At 33.4% G+C, this 16,743-nt stretch overlaps 1 protein-coding gene and 1 long non-coding RNA gene across 2 annotated transcripts in view; both read left to right on the plus strand.

Annotated features, from left to right (window-relative positions):
- Positions 1 to 16,424, plus strand: part of LOC123661251 (CLK4-associating serine/arginine rich protein) — a 36,093-nt gene extending 19,669 nt beyond the window's left edge. Inside the window, exons 9-16 of the mRNA XM_045596240.1 lie at positions 1,791 to 2,033; positions 2,240 to 2,293; positions 2,410 to 2,538; positions 12,718 to 12,784; positions 14,323 to 14,395; positions 14,958 to 15,063; positions 15,362 to 15,442; positions 15,682 to 16,424. Coding sequence (XP_045452196.1) covers positions 1,791 to 2,033; positions 2,240 to 2,293; positions 2,410 to 2,538; positions 12,718 to 12,784; positions 14,323 to 14,395; positions 14,958 to 15,063; positions 15,362 to 15,442; positions 15,682 to 16,192 — 1,264 coding nt within the window. The 3' untranslated portion in view covers positions 16,193 to 16,424. The remainder of the gene's footprint in view (positions 1 to 1,790; positions 2,034 to 2,239; positions 2,294 to 2,409; positions 2,539 to 12,717; positions 12,785 to 14,322; positions 14,396 to 14,957; positions 15,064 to 15,361; positions 15,443 to 15,681) is intronic.
- The window catches only part of LOC123661253, a 315,897-nt gene that overhangs the window by 295,879 nt on the left and 3,275 nt on the right, over positions 1 to 16,743 (plus strand). The window lies entirely within an intron of this gene.

Below are 16,743 nucleotides of genomic sequence, written 5' to 3' on the forward strand. Positions count from 1 at the left end.
TGTCATTTTCCCATTTAACCGACGATATATAAAAAAAAATATTTTCGTTAAAAGATAATATAAGAATTAAGCAACCATCCAGAATAATATACGTACAGTAAACCGTATATACTTAACAAGTTTTTGACGCGACGTCTAATAAATCGATGAACACCGGCTGCATGCACGAAAAGGACTCATTGTAGCGTTACGGTCATTGTAGTGTTACGCTCATTGTAGCGTTACGCTCATTGTACGCTTCCGCCGCATCTATCTCTTCCACTCGATTGGCCTATGCATCCGAGGAGATGTTTTGTTATAGGGCCCTGTAAACGGTCAAATTTGTTTGTCAAATTTCATGTTTTCATCAAACAAAAGCGCATACGATCAAACGAATAGATCAAATAAACTAATAATTCTTAGAAACCAAAACAACAAATATATACTCAATATCAATGTTACACAATAATAATAAGTAATTTTATGTTTCAAATACCCAAAACACTAGAAAGTTGCAAATATATTGGCACGAAAATTTAGATATTTATATAATATTTATTTGATCATATATATTATTTGATAACTGCATTGGAGCTGCAAGATAAGAGATGCAATGCATATCACTTTACAAAAACCTGAGCATTAGGTTCCTATTATTATTATAAAGGAATACACAGCCATTGCAGTTGCGTTCTCCATGGTTTCAAGGAGACACACACTGAGATTTTATTTGACAAACGCAGTTGCACACTATCAAACAGGTTTGTCAAATACACCGTCAATCAAAATTTTTATCAAACACGTCAAACATTTACATAATTTGACAAACACGTCAAACATGCTTGCACACTTTCAAAAAATTTGACTAACACGTTTGTCAAAGAAAAATTTTACAAATAATTGGAACGATTACAGGGCCTTATGACACTGTCACATTAAATTATTGTCCGTAAACCAACATAACAGACAACCAATTTTTTAAATTTTTTTTAACTTAACCACACCTCATGGCCTATAAGACGTAAATACAGGCAAGTTTTTATATGTCGGTTGAATATATTGCTTTCATTGTCTTACAATAAACATTAATAGTGCCAAAACCTTCTGATGCTATTAGAAAAAGCGAGTGAAATACAGTAACAACAATTTGTATAAGAACACCTCAATATTATCTATAATATAAAAATGAATCGCAAAATGTGTTGCTAAGCGCAAAACTCGAGAACGGGTGGACCGATTTCGCTAATTCTTTTTTTAACATATTCCTTGAAGTACGAGGATGGTTCTTACGGAGAGAAAATTCTAAAAAAAAAAAATTTAAACTTCCTGAAAAAGTCTAAAAACAACACGTTTCTATACTCCCATACAAAAGATTTGTGATAATACTTAAAAATCAATTTGAACTTTAATACCATACGATAAAGTTTGTGTTAGGCGATACGAAGTTCGCCGGGTCAGCTAGTTTATTATATTAATTTTTAACCCCCGACTCAAAAGGCTCTCTTAAACGTACCCGCTCCAATGGATCGATTTCGATGCGGTTTTTTACATGAAAGCAATAATTTATCCAGCGTTTGAAGAGTACCAGCTTTTTTTAAAATGGTATAAGGATATTTGGCATAAAATTGAATAATTGCGTAGGGGTTTTTTTAGTTTTTCAATTTGTAAATTGTGTCCATTACAATTAATCTTGAAATGTAATTCTATATATTAATATTCAAAGTTTTAAGTCATAATTCATTAACACCATTGACATTCACCATGTTCTAAATTAGAATGAACTGAAGTACAAAGGCTAATAATTATTTCAGATCAGGATCAGTGGAGCGGACGCGTTCTCAAATCGGTCCTCGAACTCTGAACTCGAGGTCGAGGTCACGCTCGAGGTCGAGGTCGAGGTCGTTTCGGAAATCGAGGTCACGTTCCAGACTTTCAAGGTCGCGATCCAGGCTGTCGAGGTCACGTTCCAGATCCTTCAATTCGTACAAAAGGACGAGATCGAGGTCACGTTCGAAGTCGAGGAACTATAAGAGACGGTCGAGGAGTCCTACACAGTTCGTTCAAGTTTTATTTTTTTATATAATATGTCTTTGTTCTTGATTGCTAACACTTCAAGAGATTTTAAGAAAAAGGGGCTTGATAAGGGAAATAAAATTAAGAAAATCCTTTTTTTGAATTAAAATAATTTAGTATGTAACCAATTACACATTATTTATAAACGCTTTTAAAATAAATGAACACTTATTTTTACTCTTCACAGTAATACTAGTGGGTTTCCAAACCGTAATAGATCGAGGTCGTTGTCATATGAAAGGTAAGCTTGTATAACATATACTAGTGGACGAAAACGTGGATTAAGCTACTGTTCTAGCTCTTTTTATTTGCTTTTGTATGAAACGTGTATTACATACGAAAACGTTAATATTTCAGTAATGAAAGGAGTAATGTTCAGAACAAGCCCGTGCCACGTTATTATGGGCGACGTAAAGAAGACAAATCTTCTAGTGAGTTATCATTAGATTCAGATTCCAGTGAATCACCCGATGACGAAAAAAATAAGTAAGTCTTAATTAATATTTACATTAATTATATTTCATTTCACCTAAGATGGGTACGGTGACACATGTCAAATTAACTCTATAGTGAGGTGACCATACAGAATTAATTTATGTGATTCGATTATCGAGTACAATTGCGGTTAACCTTTAATCGATTATAAAAAATACTTTTAACTGCTTATTAAAAATTAATTTCGTCAATAAATAATTAATGTTTTAAGGGTGTAAAAATGAAACTCAATATTAAATTATTCAATTTATTCGCAATCTGTTTCAATCGACGAACAGGAAGACTCATCCGATTCCGATTCTACATTTAAAATAAAACTTTGGTCCAATATTGTGTCGACGTGGACGTCGCGTTCCCAGTCCTGGCGTATGACGCTTTTAACTTTTTCTATGACATTACTCCAGTCTTCAGCCGTTACGTTTTCACAAGCTTGCTAGAGTAATGACATCATCTTGTTTGCGGTAAAAGGCGGCGTTGTATTATTTCTTGCAGCGAAACCTGCAAAGAGACACAAAGAAATATTTATTAACACATACTTTAACCGTGGTCGTTTTCGTGACAGGTACACATTAATTCAAGTGAAAAACCCCGTATTGTTTCAGACCATTATCATTTATCAATTCCTGTACAAAACAGATTTTTTCAGCTCTTTTGACGTGGTTGAGTAATTAATAAAAACACTCACATACTTACACCCACACTTTAATAACAGTTGGATTGCCTAACCTTTTATTTGAGCCCAAATTAGTTCAATTGCGTTGTACTGGCTGCTGTATATGGTGGTAGGCGCAAAACTTGATGACCCCTTTTTTAACCGACTTCCAAAAAAGGAGGAGGTTCTCAATTCGACTGTATTTTTTTTTTTTTTTTTTTTTTTTTTTTTATGTATGTTACATCAGAACTTTTGACCAGGTAGACCGATTTCGACAAATTTTGTTTTAATCGAAAGGTGGTGTGTGCCAATTGGTCCCATTTAAATTTATTTGAGATCTAACAACTACTTTTCGAATTATATCTAATAATGCGTTTTTACTTGACGCTTTTTTCGTCGACCTACGTTGTATTATACCACATAACTTTCTACTGGGTGTACCGATTTTGATAATTCTTTTTTTGTTGGAAAGGGGATATCCCTAGTTTGGTACCATGATAAGGAAACCAGGATCTGATGATGGGATCCCAGAGAAATCGAGAGAAACTCTTGAAAATCCGCAATAACTTTTTACTGGGTGTATCGATTTTGATAATTTTTACTTTAATCGAAAGCTGATGTTTATCATGTGGTCACATATAAATTTTATCGAGATCTGATAACTACTTTTTGATTAATCTTTGATAACGCGTATTTACTTGACATTATTTTCGTCACCTTACGTTTGTATTCTACTTCATAACTTTTTACTGGGTGCACCGATTTTGACGTTTCTTATATAAATTAAAAGCTACTATTCGTCACGTGGTCCCATTCAAATTTAATTGAGATTTGATTCGTAATTTGTGAGTTATATCTAATATTGCGTATTTACTTGACGGTTTTTTCGTCACCCTACGTTGTATTATACGTTATATCTTTTTACTGGGTGCACTGATTTTGATCTTTTTTGTATAAATCAAAAGCTAATACTTGTCATGTCGTCAGTTTTAAATATGATTGAGATATAATGAGCAATTTTTGAGTAATCTTTGATGACACGTATTTACATGACGATGTTAAGACGACGTGGTCATGTTCAATACTTTGCCACAACGCCATCTATCAAAATGTAATGAAATTACTTCGTTCACTATCGATCAAATTACAATATTCCACTAGAGTAGAGAGTAGCAGTTTATTCGTTATAAATATATTTGAGCTTTTAATTTTTGAGTTATCGCTAATACTGGGTATTTACTTGGCTATTTTACGTCGACCAACGTTATATTAACCTCATTACTATTTTACTGGGTGGACCGATATCGATGATTCTTTTTTTAATCGATAGGTGGTGCTTGTCATGTGGTCCCATTTAAATATAATTGAGATTTGACTCGAACTTTTTGAGCTATATCTGATATGGCGTATTTACTTGACTGTTTTTGGAGTTTTCTCCTTAAGAATCGATTTTCATTTAAGGCCCCGGAATGAAAAAATTGAACACTAAAATCTACTGAACGAATGACCTTGTTAGAGATGGCGTTCAGACGTTTTCTAATAACGCAATTAGGTTCCGATAGGTGGCGTTATTGCATTCATTTATTTACAATTTGATATAGTAATAATATATTTCTTAGACTAGTAAGCCTTTTTGTGCCTATTTAGACAGTTGATCTGAAGGGGTAAACTCCAGTCGTGCATCGGAGCTGTGTGAAAACATGAACATTACATATTTTTAATAAAAAAGACATAAACCGTAATTCAATATAAATCCGCTTCAACTAAAAAACCCGCCGTAATAAGCGATGTCAGCGCTTCGCGCGAATCGACGACGGGCCTTTTATGAAATTTCTGCCTACAATCGCTAACAAAATGTTAGAAATAACAGTAGAACATTATATAATTCTACAATTTTATAATGTCGCGTTATATGGAATACGAACAAAGTATTACTATTTTTTCGTCGATCTACGTTGTATTACTCTTCGATGTAATTGAAGTCGGTTTTTTTTTTCGTTTGCGAGCAAACACAATTATTTAGCTATCTCGTCGAGTTCGTAAGTCGGCTGCCTCGGCTTGTGAAGCTGCACCAATTGGACTAGCTTCGCCTTCAACATCGTCATGTCAGCGTCAATGTTATTTGTTTTAAGCCACTCGACATGTTGCGCTTTGTTGTGACACGATGTTGGTGCTTTATTTAGCTGAACTGAATGGTATGGCGCATTATCCATTATAATGGTGCTCGGTTCCTTTAAATTGTCCATCATTTTGATAAACCAATCTTTAAATTTTTCTGCATTCATTTCTTCATGATAATCTCCCGTCTTTTTGGACTTAAACGCGAGAAGTGCGTTATCGACAAACCCATTAACTGTACCCGCGTGGCAAATTATTAGGCGTTCGCCTTTACCCTCCGGTACTTTAGTAGAAGCATGGGCAGTGCCGTCTGTCCATACTTTGCCAACAGTATGATTGGTGTTTCTTGCATTGCTTTGCTGCTTGTATTTACTAATTTGTTGTTCGTTGAAATGGTTGAAAATGAAAGATATGAGAAATTAAACAATTCTGTATTGCAAATTACAAGATTACGCAAACACTTCGCACGACGAGAAGAAGTAAGGGAAAGAGAGTTTAAATGTCAAATCACTGTCTTATATACCTAACGTTCTGTCACATCACTGATTGTCTATTGCACTCACAGTTTATAAACACTTCACACCGATGACCGATAAATTAAAGTGCGGACCACACGATGTGAACCAAGAGTTGCAACGCAAGATGTGAGACGTTCCTTAACATACTCCCCCCGTTGAAGAATCAATATTCTTCAACTTTGTGTCTTCATCGTTGAGTAAGGGGGAGAGGCGAACCAGAGGGCGGCGAAAACAGCCTGTAGTGGGCCGAACGCGAGAGCTCCCGTCTGGCCCCGGATATAGTCTGGCTACTGGCATCCAGTACTCCAATACAAAGGTGGCAGGTCTCCAACCTTTAGCTTAAGTCTTGTTTGTCTTCATTTTGTTGTTTGATTTGCTTGAGACGTGCGTAGCGTTTTAATTGTGGTTCCCTTTCATTCTCCAAGGCACGAGCCGGCAGCTGATTTAGTAGTCTTCCGATTAAGAAGTGCCCTGGGGAAAGGAAAAGGGAATCGTCAAGGGAACATGGATAATGGGCGCAAGGGACGACTATTCAAAATAGCCTCCACTTGTGCAAACAAAGTTAAAATTGCTTTAAAAGTTAAAATTTCTTCAAAAGTTAAATGAGAATTCCCATGACTCGTTTATATATTATATATATGTTTGTTTGTGTGATGTATTGTTGATATGATATTGTGCCGGTCACACCGGCCTCCCATATGTCGCCGAAGTGAGGAGCGTAAGACAGTATAAAGTTAAATTTGATGTATGCTGAGCTGTAAATTCAGTTAACGCGATGTTTTGTATATCGGTGAATTTACTGAGCTCTCTTGCCGCTCCTACAAAATTGCGTTTGCTATTGGAATAGATGTCCGCTGGCCTACCGCGGCGCGAAACAAATCTATGCAAAAATCATGATGAAGGCATCTTTAGATAGGTCATCTACATAAAAATCCTTTTGTATAATGATTTTGATAAAACTATCGTCGCATTCATCTCCTATCTGCCCTAGACATCGCGTACTTAAATAGCTGGCACTTGCGGTACAGCAAGTGACAGTATTTAGTGGCATTGCTTTGATTGGTAGGGACTCATCTTCTCTCCATAAATCAACCGTAACTAACTCGAATTAATATGGAGAAAAGAGAATCCCGAATGTTGTGTTATCCAACCATTAGCAAACATTGATTGAAAAACCAGAAGAAGAGAAAGCGGAACTATCAAATATGACCCTAAGCTTAGTAGATTAATTAAATGTTTTAAAGACAGCATGATTACAAAAATAAGAAGGATCTGGTAAAGCAACTGTAGATTCCGACGGATGGCCTAAATTTTGATATTCTCTCATGAAATGTATGTATTGAGATTTTAATGAAGTATATTTTTTGAAACGTTTTTCTAAATTGAATAATCGCCTTTTTGCTAAGTTATATGTTTCACCTAGACAATCAGGTGAATTGCGTAATGGAAGTCTGACACTAGACCTGCCAGAAGGAAGCCGTGAAGTGTGAGACCGAAAGTGGTTCTCACAGGCTAATTCTTTTTCGCTTAGAATAGTTTTTTGGTGAAGCTTTTCTAGCTTCCTAAATTTTGTTATTAAATTGTTAATTTTGTTTTTCTTTGGGAGGTTATCATTGATAACTGAATGATTGCAAATTACTTGTTTAGCTTGATATGAAATAGGACCACCAATCAACCAACCGAAACTGGAATATTGTAATGTAGGCTTGTTTGCACCTAAAGAAATACGTTCATTCTTTAAGAGTTGCCAGAAAAGATCGGCTCCTATTAGTATATCAATAGGAGCTGGCTGATTGAAATCGGGGTCAGCTAAATGCAAGTGCGATGGTATGTTCAATTGTTGTATATTTATAGGTGCCTTAGGCAGACTCCCAATCAGCCTATCAAGCACAAGACAATTTAATTTAGTCTTATAATTATTGTAAATGGATTTTAATTGGATCACACAGCTTTCTTTTGTTTGTTTATCTGAGTGACCGATACCAATAACATTAGTAGAGATTGGATTTGAATGAATTGCAAGTTTCTGTTGAAGAGATTTTGTAATGAAGGATGACTGGCTGCCTGAATCCAACAAGGCCCGTACCTTAAGAGGCTCTTTAGTGATTGGATTCAAAATGTATACTTGGGCAGTAGTCAATAAAACTTTATTTGAATTTTTGTTTGAAAAGTTTACTATAGTTTCAGAGACTTCGCCAGAGGCACTGTTGACCTTTGGTTCGTCAACTGGATGCAATAGAGTATTATGTTGTTTCTTGCATATCTTGCATGGCCCTAATCGACATTCGACTAAAGAGTGACCCTGCCTTAAACAATTAATACATAATTTGTACTTTGAAATATCGTTTAGTTTGTCCTTTCTGGACTTTGATTTGAATAATTGGCAATCATAAATCCTATGATTTTGATTGCAGACAACACACCTAGACAAAGTGCTATTGTCGTTTTGATTAGTAGTAATAAATGAATTTGAAATTGGTCGATCACGCTTAATATGATGATTGTAATGATAATTGACAGGCCTTGAATGTTGCATTTTACTATTATTATTTGTTGAAATGTTATTATGAAAACTAGAACCTTGATCATTCTTATTGTGACGCGTACATTCAAGAACATAAGCCCTATCAATCAAAAATTTATTGAATTCGGATAAACTAGGGATTTCACCTAAACTATTGCGTAGCTCTTCCCATTTAACAAGTGTTTGCGTATCGAGTTTAGATGAAACCAAATATATAATTAACGTGTCCCAGTGATCAGTAGGTTGACCTAGGTTAGCCAAAGCGCGTAAATTTTTTGAAACATGATCGACTAAAGAGCGTAATGAAGTGTCCGATTCGCGGTTTATTTTTTCAATATTGAATAATGATTTAATATGATAATTTACAAGTAATCTTTTATTATTGTAACGTTCATAAAGTAACTGATAAGCGCTATTATAGTTGGCTGCGGAAACCTCAATGTTTGAAATTACCCGAGCCGCATCGCCTTCCAAATAAGAAATTAAATAATGAAATTTTTGAATCAATGAAATGCGACTATTGTTGTGAACTAAATTATTAAACGTATCTCGAAATTCTAACCAACGGAAGAACGAACCATCAAACTTTGCAATTTGTATTTGCGGCAAGGTTATACAATTTTCATTATTATGATCGCGACCACATTGAGCATCCTGGAATAAGGACTCACGACGTCTCTTATCCTGTTCTAAATTCTTTAATTCATTTTGTTCTTCAATGATATTTTTTGCCATCGCGGTACATAATATGAAATCTTGCTCAATGCGTTCACGCTCATCGAGCTCTTCGTCTAAATTGTCAGAATTTATCAGTTCAATTTGAGTTTGCAGCTCATCGTATTTAGCGGACAGATTCTCAAAGCGACTGAGCTTCAGTGAAAGCTCAGCGACTTCGATACCCGTCAGTTGAGATTGCCTTGTAATCTTGTCTAAATAGTTTTTGAATTTAGTAATTTGTCCTTTTATAGAACTGCGCTTTACAATTAAAACCTTTATCCCGGATTCTTTGTTCATAGTTGATACTGAAGGTTCGGACATTGTGAAAAATATAGATAGAAAATATTTTTTGTAATTATTGAAAATAGAAAACTGTATGAACTAGAATAATACTAAAATTATTTGTATATGAATATGAATAATACTAAAGTTATTTGAATATGAACTGGATTAATACTAAAGTTGTTTGAATATGAACTGGATTAATACTAAAGTTATTTGAATTTGAATATGAATATGAACTAGAATAATATAAACTACTATTGAATTTAAGTTAATTACAAGACACCTCAAAAAAGAAAAGAAAATAAAATGAAATGATGCAAATGTCTTAGCTGAAGCTCCTCAATCGACGACACATAGAAGACCGGCGCGGAGCGGCAAGACAAGATGGCCGAAGCCCCAACCACGTGGTGCGCCTCACGTACCGCAACGCTGAAATAGTCGGCCGAATCGTCTAAGCATCGCACAATAAATAGGATTGAGGCTCAATATTGCCTTTAGAATTGAATTAATTTTGAAATGAATTGGATTAATTTTTGAAATGAGTTGAATTATGTTGTTAAGTTAATGTTGTATCAAGTAAGGGAATTTAGAAAAAGTTAAATGTAATTAAATTGAATTAAGTATTGAATAAACATTTGTATTATCGTAGTTGTATAAAAAATTTGATGCTGTTGACTCGAAATCTAATATAATAAAATATTAAGTTTAATTTGTATTAAGTAATGGAATTTAGAAAAGTTAAATGTAATTAAATTGAATGAAGTATTGAATAAACATTTGTAATAATGTATGGAAAACATTTGTATTAGGTGTGACACACCTTGAAGTAAAGAAATAAAAATCTGAAGCGGTTAAACTAGTAATATAAAACATTAAATTTAATTTAAAGTAAATTTGGAAAATAATATGCAAGTAAATTAAAAACTACTGTTATAAAATATTAAATTTAATGTCTTAATGAAAGAAATTTGGAATAAGAAGTTATTGTGAAATATTAATTTTAATGCATTGATGAAAGAAATTTAGAGGTTAAGTTGACAAATATTATTGTAAATTTGTATTAAATGAAGAAATTCGAACAAGAAAATTGAATATAAGAACACATGTTTGTTTAATGTAGTACGGCAATTAAGAAATTAAACCAAAAATCATTGTAAATTTGCAATAGCAGAATGCTAATTTTGAAATATAAATGGAAATAGGAAAAAAGGAAATATAAATTTAGGAGATTAGGATGGATTAGGATTTAGGATTGGTAATCATGATTGTTAAAAATAAGGAAAAATAATTTGGAAAAAGGTTAGGATCGATTAGGATTGATTAGGATTGGGGATCATGGTTTGGATGAATGTAGGGCACTTATCTTATCATGGTTGCGAGGTGAGGCTTGAACCGCGTCACTGCTCGGCACAAGATGTCGGCCATGTGTTCCGGTGATCCTGGATTGAATTTGAAGTCCCTGTTCGGGCGCCAAATGTTTCTTGCATTGCTTTGCTGCTTGTATTTACTAATTTGTTGTTCGTTGAAATGGTTGAAAATGAAAGATATGAGAAATTAAACAATTCTGTATTGCAAATTACAAGATTACGCAAACACTTCGCACGACGAGAAGAAGTAAGGGAAAGAGAGTTTAAATGTCAAATCACTGTCTTATATACCTAACGTTCTGTCACATCACTGATTGTCTATTGCACTCACAGTTTATAAACACTTCACACCGATGACCGATAAATTAAAGTGCGGACCACACGATGTGAACCAAGAGTTGCAACGCAAGATGTGAGACGTTCCTTAACAATTGGCGTTCAACCATGTCTCGTCAAGGAATACGACATTGTTCCAATCCGTAATGTTTTTCATCTTTTCTAAAAATGACATCCATGCAATAGCGATATCCGTCCTTTCCATCAGCCTTTTCCGTTTGTTAATTTTTTGGTATCGAAATCCAATTTTATTTAGAAGTCGCCATAACGATGTCGCACTTCCGTTAAATAATTCGGCATCTTTTAAAGACTTCAATAATTTTAAAACAGTTGGCAACTCATTTCTCCGGTAATAATCATATATATGATTTCTTATGGCATCGGAATCAAAGCTATCAATTTCAATGACCGAAAATTGCCTTTGCCTTTTTTTTTGAGGACTCGATAACTTATTATTTTCCATATTGGTGTCACCGAACTTTTCTTTGGTTATTCTTGACACTGTATTACGCCCAATGTCAAGTGCCTGTGCAACTCGATCCACTATGAGGTTGACAGATAGTAATGGACCGCCATTTTCTCGCTCCCGCTCAAAGTATTCCCGCAAGCGGACAACCAACTCCCGGGCTTGACTGTTTAAAACGGTCTTCTTTGTTATTTTCAGCATATTCACACACAAAATCAATAACTAAAAAAAAATAATAACAGAACTTAACAACAATAAAACAGCAACAAATACAACTATAACAACAGGCAAAACGAAAACACGGAAAGCATACAAGGCAGACGCACTCGTACTGATTGAGATATATCAAATCAGTGAGTTGACGCGATTCACAAGATGGCCGTTACGATTATTTGTTTTTTCCGATTACTACGTGTCAATCCCTATCATCAAACGTTTCGTTTCATGCCTGTAATTTTAGATTATTATTTTTTCTGTACCTTTTTTATTTTGTTTAAAATATAAAAACGCATATTTAAATACAATTTCAATCTAATCAAGCATTAGTATTTGCTTTGGAAACTAATTGGTGATTTTTAAAAATGTATATTTATCCGATTTGTTGAAAATAGTGAGCGTGTATTGGAACATATCAAATGTCACCGTACCCATCCTACGTGAAATGGATAATACAGAATTTTCATACAAATTTCAATCTTCATTTCAGTTATTTAGCTTTTTACTGACTTTATTTAACACTTTGATTTTATGAAATATCGCTTACATATGAGTATCTTCAAAAATAACATATTATTGTTACACATTTTTTTACGTGTAACACGTTTTATTACACGCTTTGGATCTGTGGTCCTAAGGCTGCTTAGAGAAGTTGGAGATTTTTCTGCTATGGATTTCAATTTTAATTAAAAGCCCTTCGTATAAACTATAATCGATCTAATTATAAAGTTTATTACACTGCCACGTCCGTCAAATCAAATTGTGTCGTATATAACTGTTCGTTGTTTTAACTATGACCATGTCTGCGCAGTCATAGTTCATTATTATTTTAGAATTTTTTCTATCATTAGAAAATCAATTTTGTAGTGATAAAAATATCACTATTTGTATTTACACTTTTTTATATGTAATTTGGGTGAATAATAGAAAAATGTTAAATAACTAAAGTATAAATAATAATTCAATTACAGATCGGCGGTCGGCAATAAACCAAACACAAACCCGAATCAGTTACGATTAACTGGATCCAGCTCCAAAGTCAGTAAGAATCACTTGTTTCTACATTGTACGCTTACATTATAGCACATTGAGTTATTTACCCTCAGTTTATGGAATGGAGATATACTTTGCTTCATCGGGATTATCATTGCAGTGCTATTTTTTTTTTTCAAAATTCAATGAAATAACCCAATATTGTCTCTCCATACTTATCAAATTTTAATCAAAAACCATGCTTAAAGAATTAATTTTTGATAATTTAATTTTTTTTATAATTCCTAGTCCTTTTTATACTCCACCCATGTTAAAAATAATTTCCCAAATGTATCAGTATACTGGTGTGTAATTCTATAAAAGCTCAGTAAAATGTGATATAAAAGTAAAAAAAGTGATACAACATTTAGGGGGTATCCATTAATTACGTGAGCTATTTTTTGATCAGTTTAGACCCCTAAGAGGGCCTTAGGTGAGATTTAGTGAAATTTGCCTGGACCCCCCCCCCTTTCCTTTACGTGAGATTGACGGGAAATAATAAACTGTTCAAGTATACTATAGTTAATTTATTTGAATTAAATAAATTTAAAGTAAAAAATAAATGATTTTAATAGCCATGAGATTTATTTTAGGGGGCAAAATGAACACTCATTTTTTTTCATATTTGTAATATTTTATATTTTTTTAAGTTGATGTAAGATTTTTGATTATCCCCCCCTCGGTTTAAATGAGATTTGGTGATATTACATTGGACATTGATTCCACGTAATTAATAGATGTCCCCTTCTATAGTTTGAAAAAATAAAAGCTTCTTTGAAAATTTAGATAAAAGTTATATTTTGGTAAAACGTTTCTTTTTGTTGTACATATACTGAAAAAATTATAAAAAGTAAATAGTTATATGTTTTTAAATTCGTTCAGTAATAATCATTGAATTTACTATATATAAATATAATGTGTAGGTAAATTTCGACCTAATTAATTTTTGTACCTCGTAATAATGCAACTGATTTTTCAAGATTTATCAAATGCCCAAAAAGAAGCATTGTACCTGGATCATTTCATTAATTTCTTCTAAAGTGCTACATAGTATTTATTCTTATTCTCGAGCATTATTATGAATTCCGTGTTTCCTGGGGTGATATTGATTATTTATAAAGGATTTGAAAACAAATTATTTTATTAATAACATAAAAATTTTATTTTTCTTAACAACTAATTTTCTATCTTTGTATGAAGTGAATCTTATTAAATTATAAATAATATAATGTTACAAGTTTAGTCTTGTTTTTCTCTCTTAAGTCGACTTTGTCTCTTTTACTTTTTATATTGGTGCATATATATGTTTAGTTAATGTATACCTTAGTCAACCATACATAAAAATAATATTGTCTTATAATCTCATAAATTTAAATTATATTTTTTTATAAAATATATTCCAAAACATGACTTCTAATCGAAATCATTCGTTTTTTTTATTTGTAATCCTATAATTTTATATTATATGTTGTTTTAATTAAGACTATACTCATAATATATTTCTCATATATTTCTCCTACTTATGCAAATAATTTATTTTACAGGGTCCGTCGCGTGAAACGCTTACGATGAAAGAGAAATTGAAAAGGAAAATGCAGGCTCAGCTGTCAAGGCAGTGTGAGTTAAATTACGTAAAAATAATAATCGATTTATTAGACTTTATTTTTTACTAGAATAATTTAGTTCAGAAAAAGTTCATATTTTCCTAGTTAGTTAAACTTTTATTTAAATAGATGACATAGGTTGCATATAATGTCATAATAATAAATAATAATCTGATCATTAGGAAAAAAGAAAACCTATGTAAAGTGCAGATGGGGCAAGAGAAGAGAACGATTTTAATTATATTTCTAGATAGTATTTACGTTTAAGCTCCACCCCCAATTATTTTCCAAATAAAATGAACAATTATGTTCACTCGAACTTTTTAATAGATAATTTATTGTGAAACTAAATAGATTCTTTTGGCATTTAACAAACATAAATATAATCAAAAACGATAATTAGTGTCAAAAACGATAGTGTCTCTCTAATGGGGGGAGGGCTCCTCTTCTGTGGAGGTTCCTACTAAATATGCCCCTCACCTCCCCCCTCGGACATTCTTCCGAACTCCCCTCCCCGCTTTCGAACGCCACGTGATTGATGGAGACCCCTAACGGACTCGTGTTGCCCCGCGCAGTGCGGGCGGACAAGCGCGCGGAGGCGGAGCGGCTGCAGCGCGAGAGCCGGCGGCAGGCGCGCCGCGACGAGGAGATGCGCGAGCTGGCCATCAAGCTGCGGCGCCGGTGAGTGCGGCCCGGGCGCTCAGGGCCCGTGTGTCACGCGGTGGGATGTTAGGGACTGAATCCTAACATACGTTAGACGTTACATCCCACCATTAGGGAACCCATTTAGGGAATAAGATATGATGCAATTTTTATTTTATTTTATAACCTACCTAAGTATGGGCTTAGCCTGTAATTATTTAATAAAATAAATATTATATCTTTAACTACTTGTTCTCATTTAGTGGTAAAAAACTACTGTTTGCGTACTTATGTTTTTATTTTAAATATAATTAATGTTTTGTTGCAATGTTCCTAGGCAACGAGAAATGAGACATCAACGATATCGACGATCAAGCGATGATGACTCGGACAGGAGTGGAAGTGGCTCCTCTTCCAGGTATTATTTTATGATTGATTTCATACCTCGATGTCTTGTTTAGAATGACTCTCGTTAACGTTTATGACAATCTTGCTACTAGCGACTAAACAATATCTTTAGTTAAAATTTCATTCGCTTTTAATAAGCGGTAATTTGTTGCTTTGTATTTGGATTTTTGAACTACCAGCCTAGCCAGCCTAGTTGTATCTAGTTTCTTTTCTTATTAAAAGGTAATTAATTATAATGATATATTCCAGACACTCACCCATATCAGAAAGGAAGAGAGATGACAGAAGTCGCTCTAAAAGTAATCCACCTGGAGGAAAACGTATACCAATATGGGAAACTGACAAAGATCCATCACCACAACCTTATCGGTATAAACAGCCTGAAATAGGGGAGAGCTCATTTTACAATAGGAGACGTTATGCAGAAAACACAGATGGTTACAGGGATAGAAGAAATGACGATAGAGAACAAAATTACTATCAAAATAGACACGATAGATACCAAAATAGTGAACATGGTCGTAATTACGACAATCACGATAATTATAACCGTCACGACAACTATGGTTCTAAGTTTGAACATGATAGATACCAAGGCCCCAGTTGGAGACGTCCTAATTTTCAAGGAGGCAGCAATAGAAGTAGGAATTTTAGAAGCTCTGAACAAAACTACGACGATGGGCCTTCGAGCCGTTATCGAGATGAAGAAAGGGAAAGTTCTAGCAATAGTAAAAGTAAAATAAAATTAGTTGATTACTGAAGTTGTAACAGCGAATGTTTTATAATTAAACGATAAGTGTGTAATTAAATTAATTGTTTATTATGTCACTTTATTGTTTTATTTTGACAATAGCAATATACATTTTTACAAAAATTATTTTACTATACACTAAAATTTTAGTCTACTTAGGCTATTGAATTGTACAAAGTACTTAATACTATATATGCGTATTCCAATTTTCATGTAAATATATTTACATCAATACACAAAATTAGTTTTATTTTTTGTTACTGTAGTATAAATAAATACGTATTTACTATTATTATTTTGAAAAAATAATCAATGTATAGGCTTGGATTCATCCAAATTTAACAAAATATGTATGTTAGAACATGTATTTGATATAAAATCTAACATTGTAATTGACCGATTCTCTAATCTCAAGTTCAGCTCAGTTAACAATTTTAATTTACTGAATAGGTAATTTTTATTGAATATCATTACAACACTTTTTTTATATTACAAAAAAAAACTATATATGGGTTATGAAAATATTCAAGTTTTGATTTATTTTTTTCTTATGTTTTAAC

Source organism: Melitaea cinxia, chromosome 16, assembly GCF_905220565.1.
Source record: "Melitaea cinxia chromosome 16, ilMelCinx1.1, whole genome shotgun sequence".
NCBI lineage: Eukaryota > Metazoa > Arthropoda > Insecta > Lepidoptera > Nymphalidae > Melitaea > Melitaea cinxia.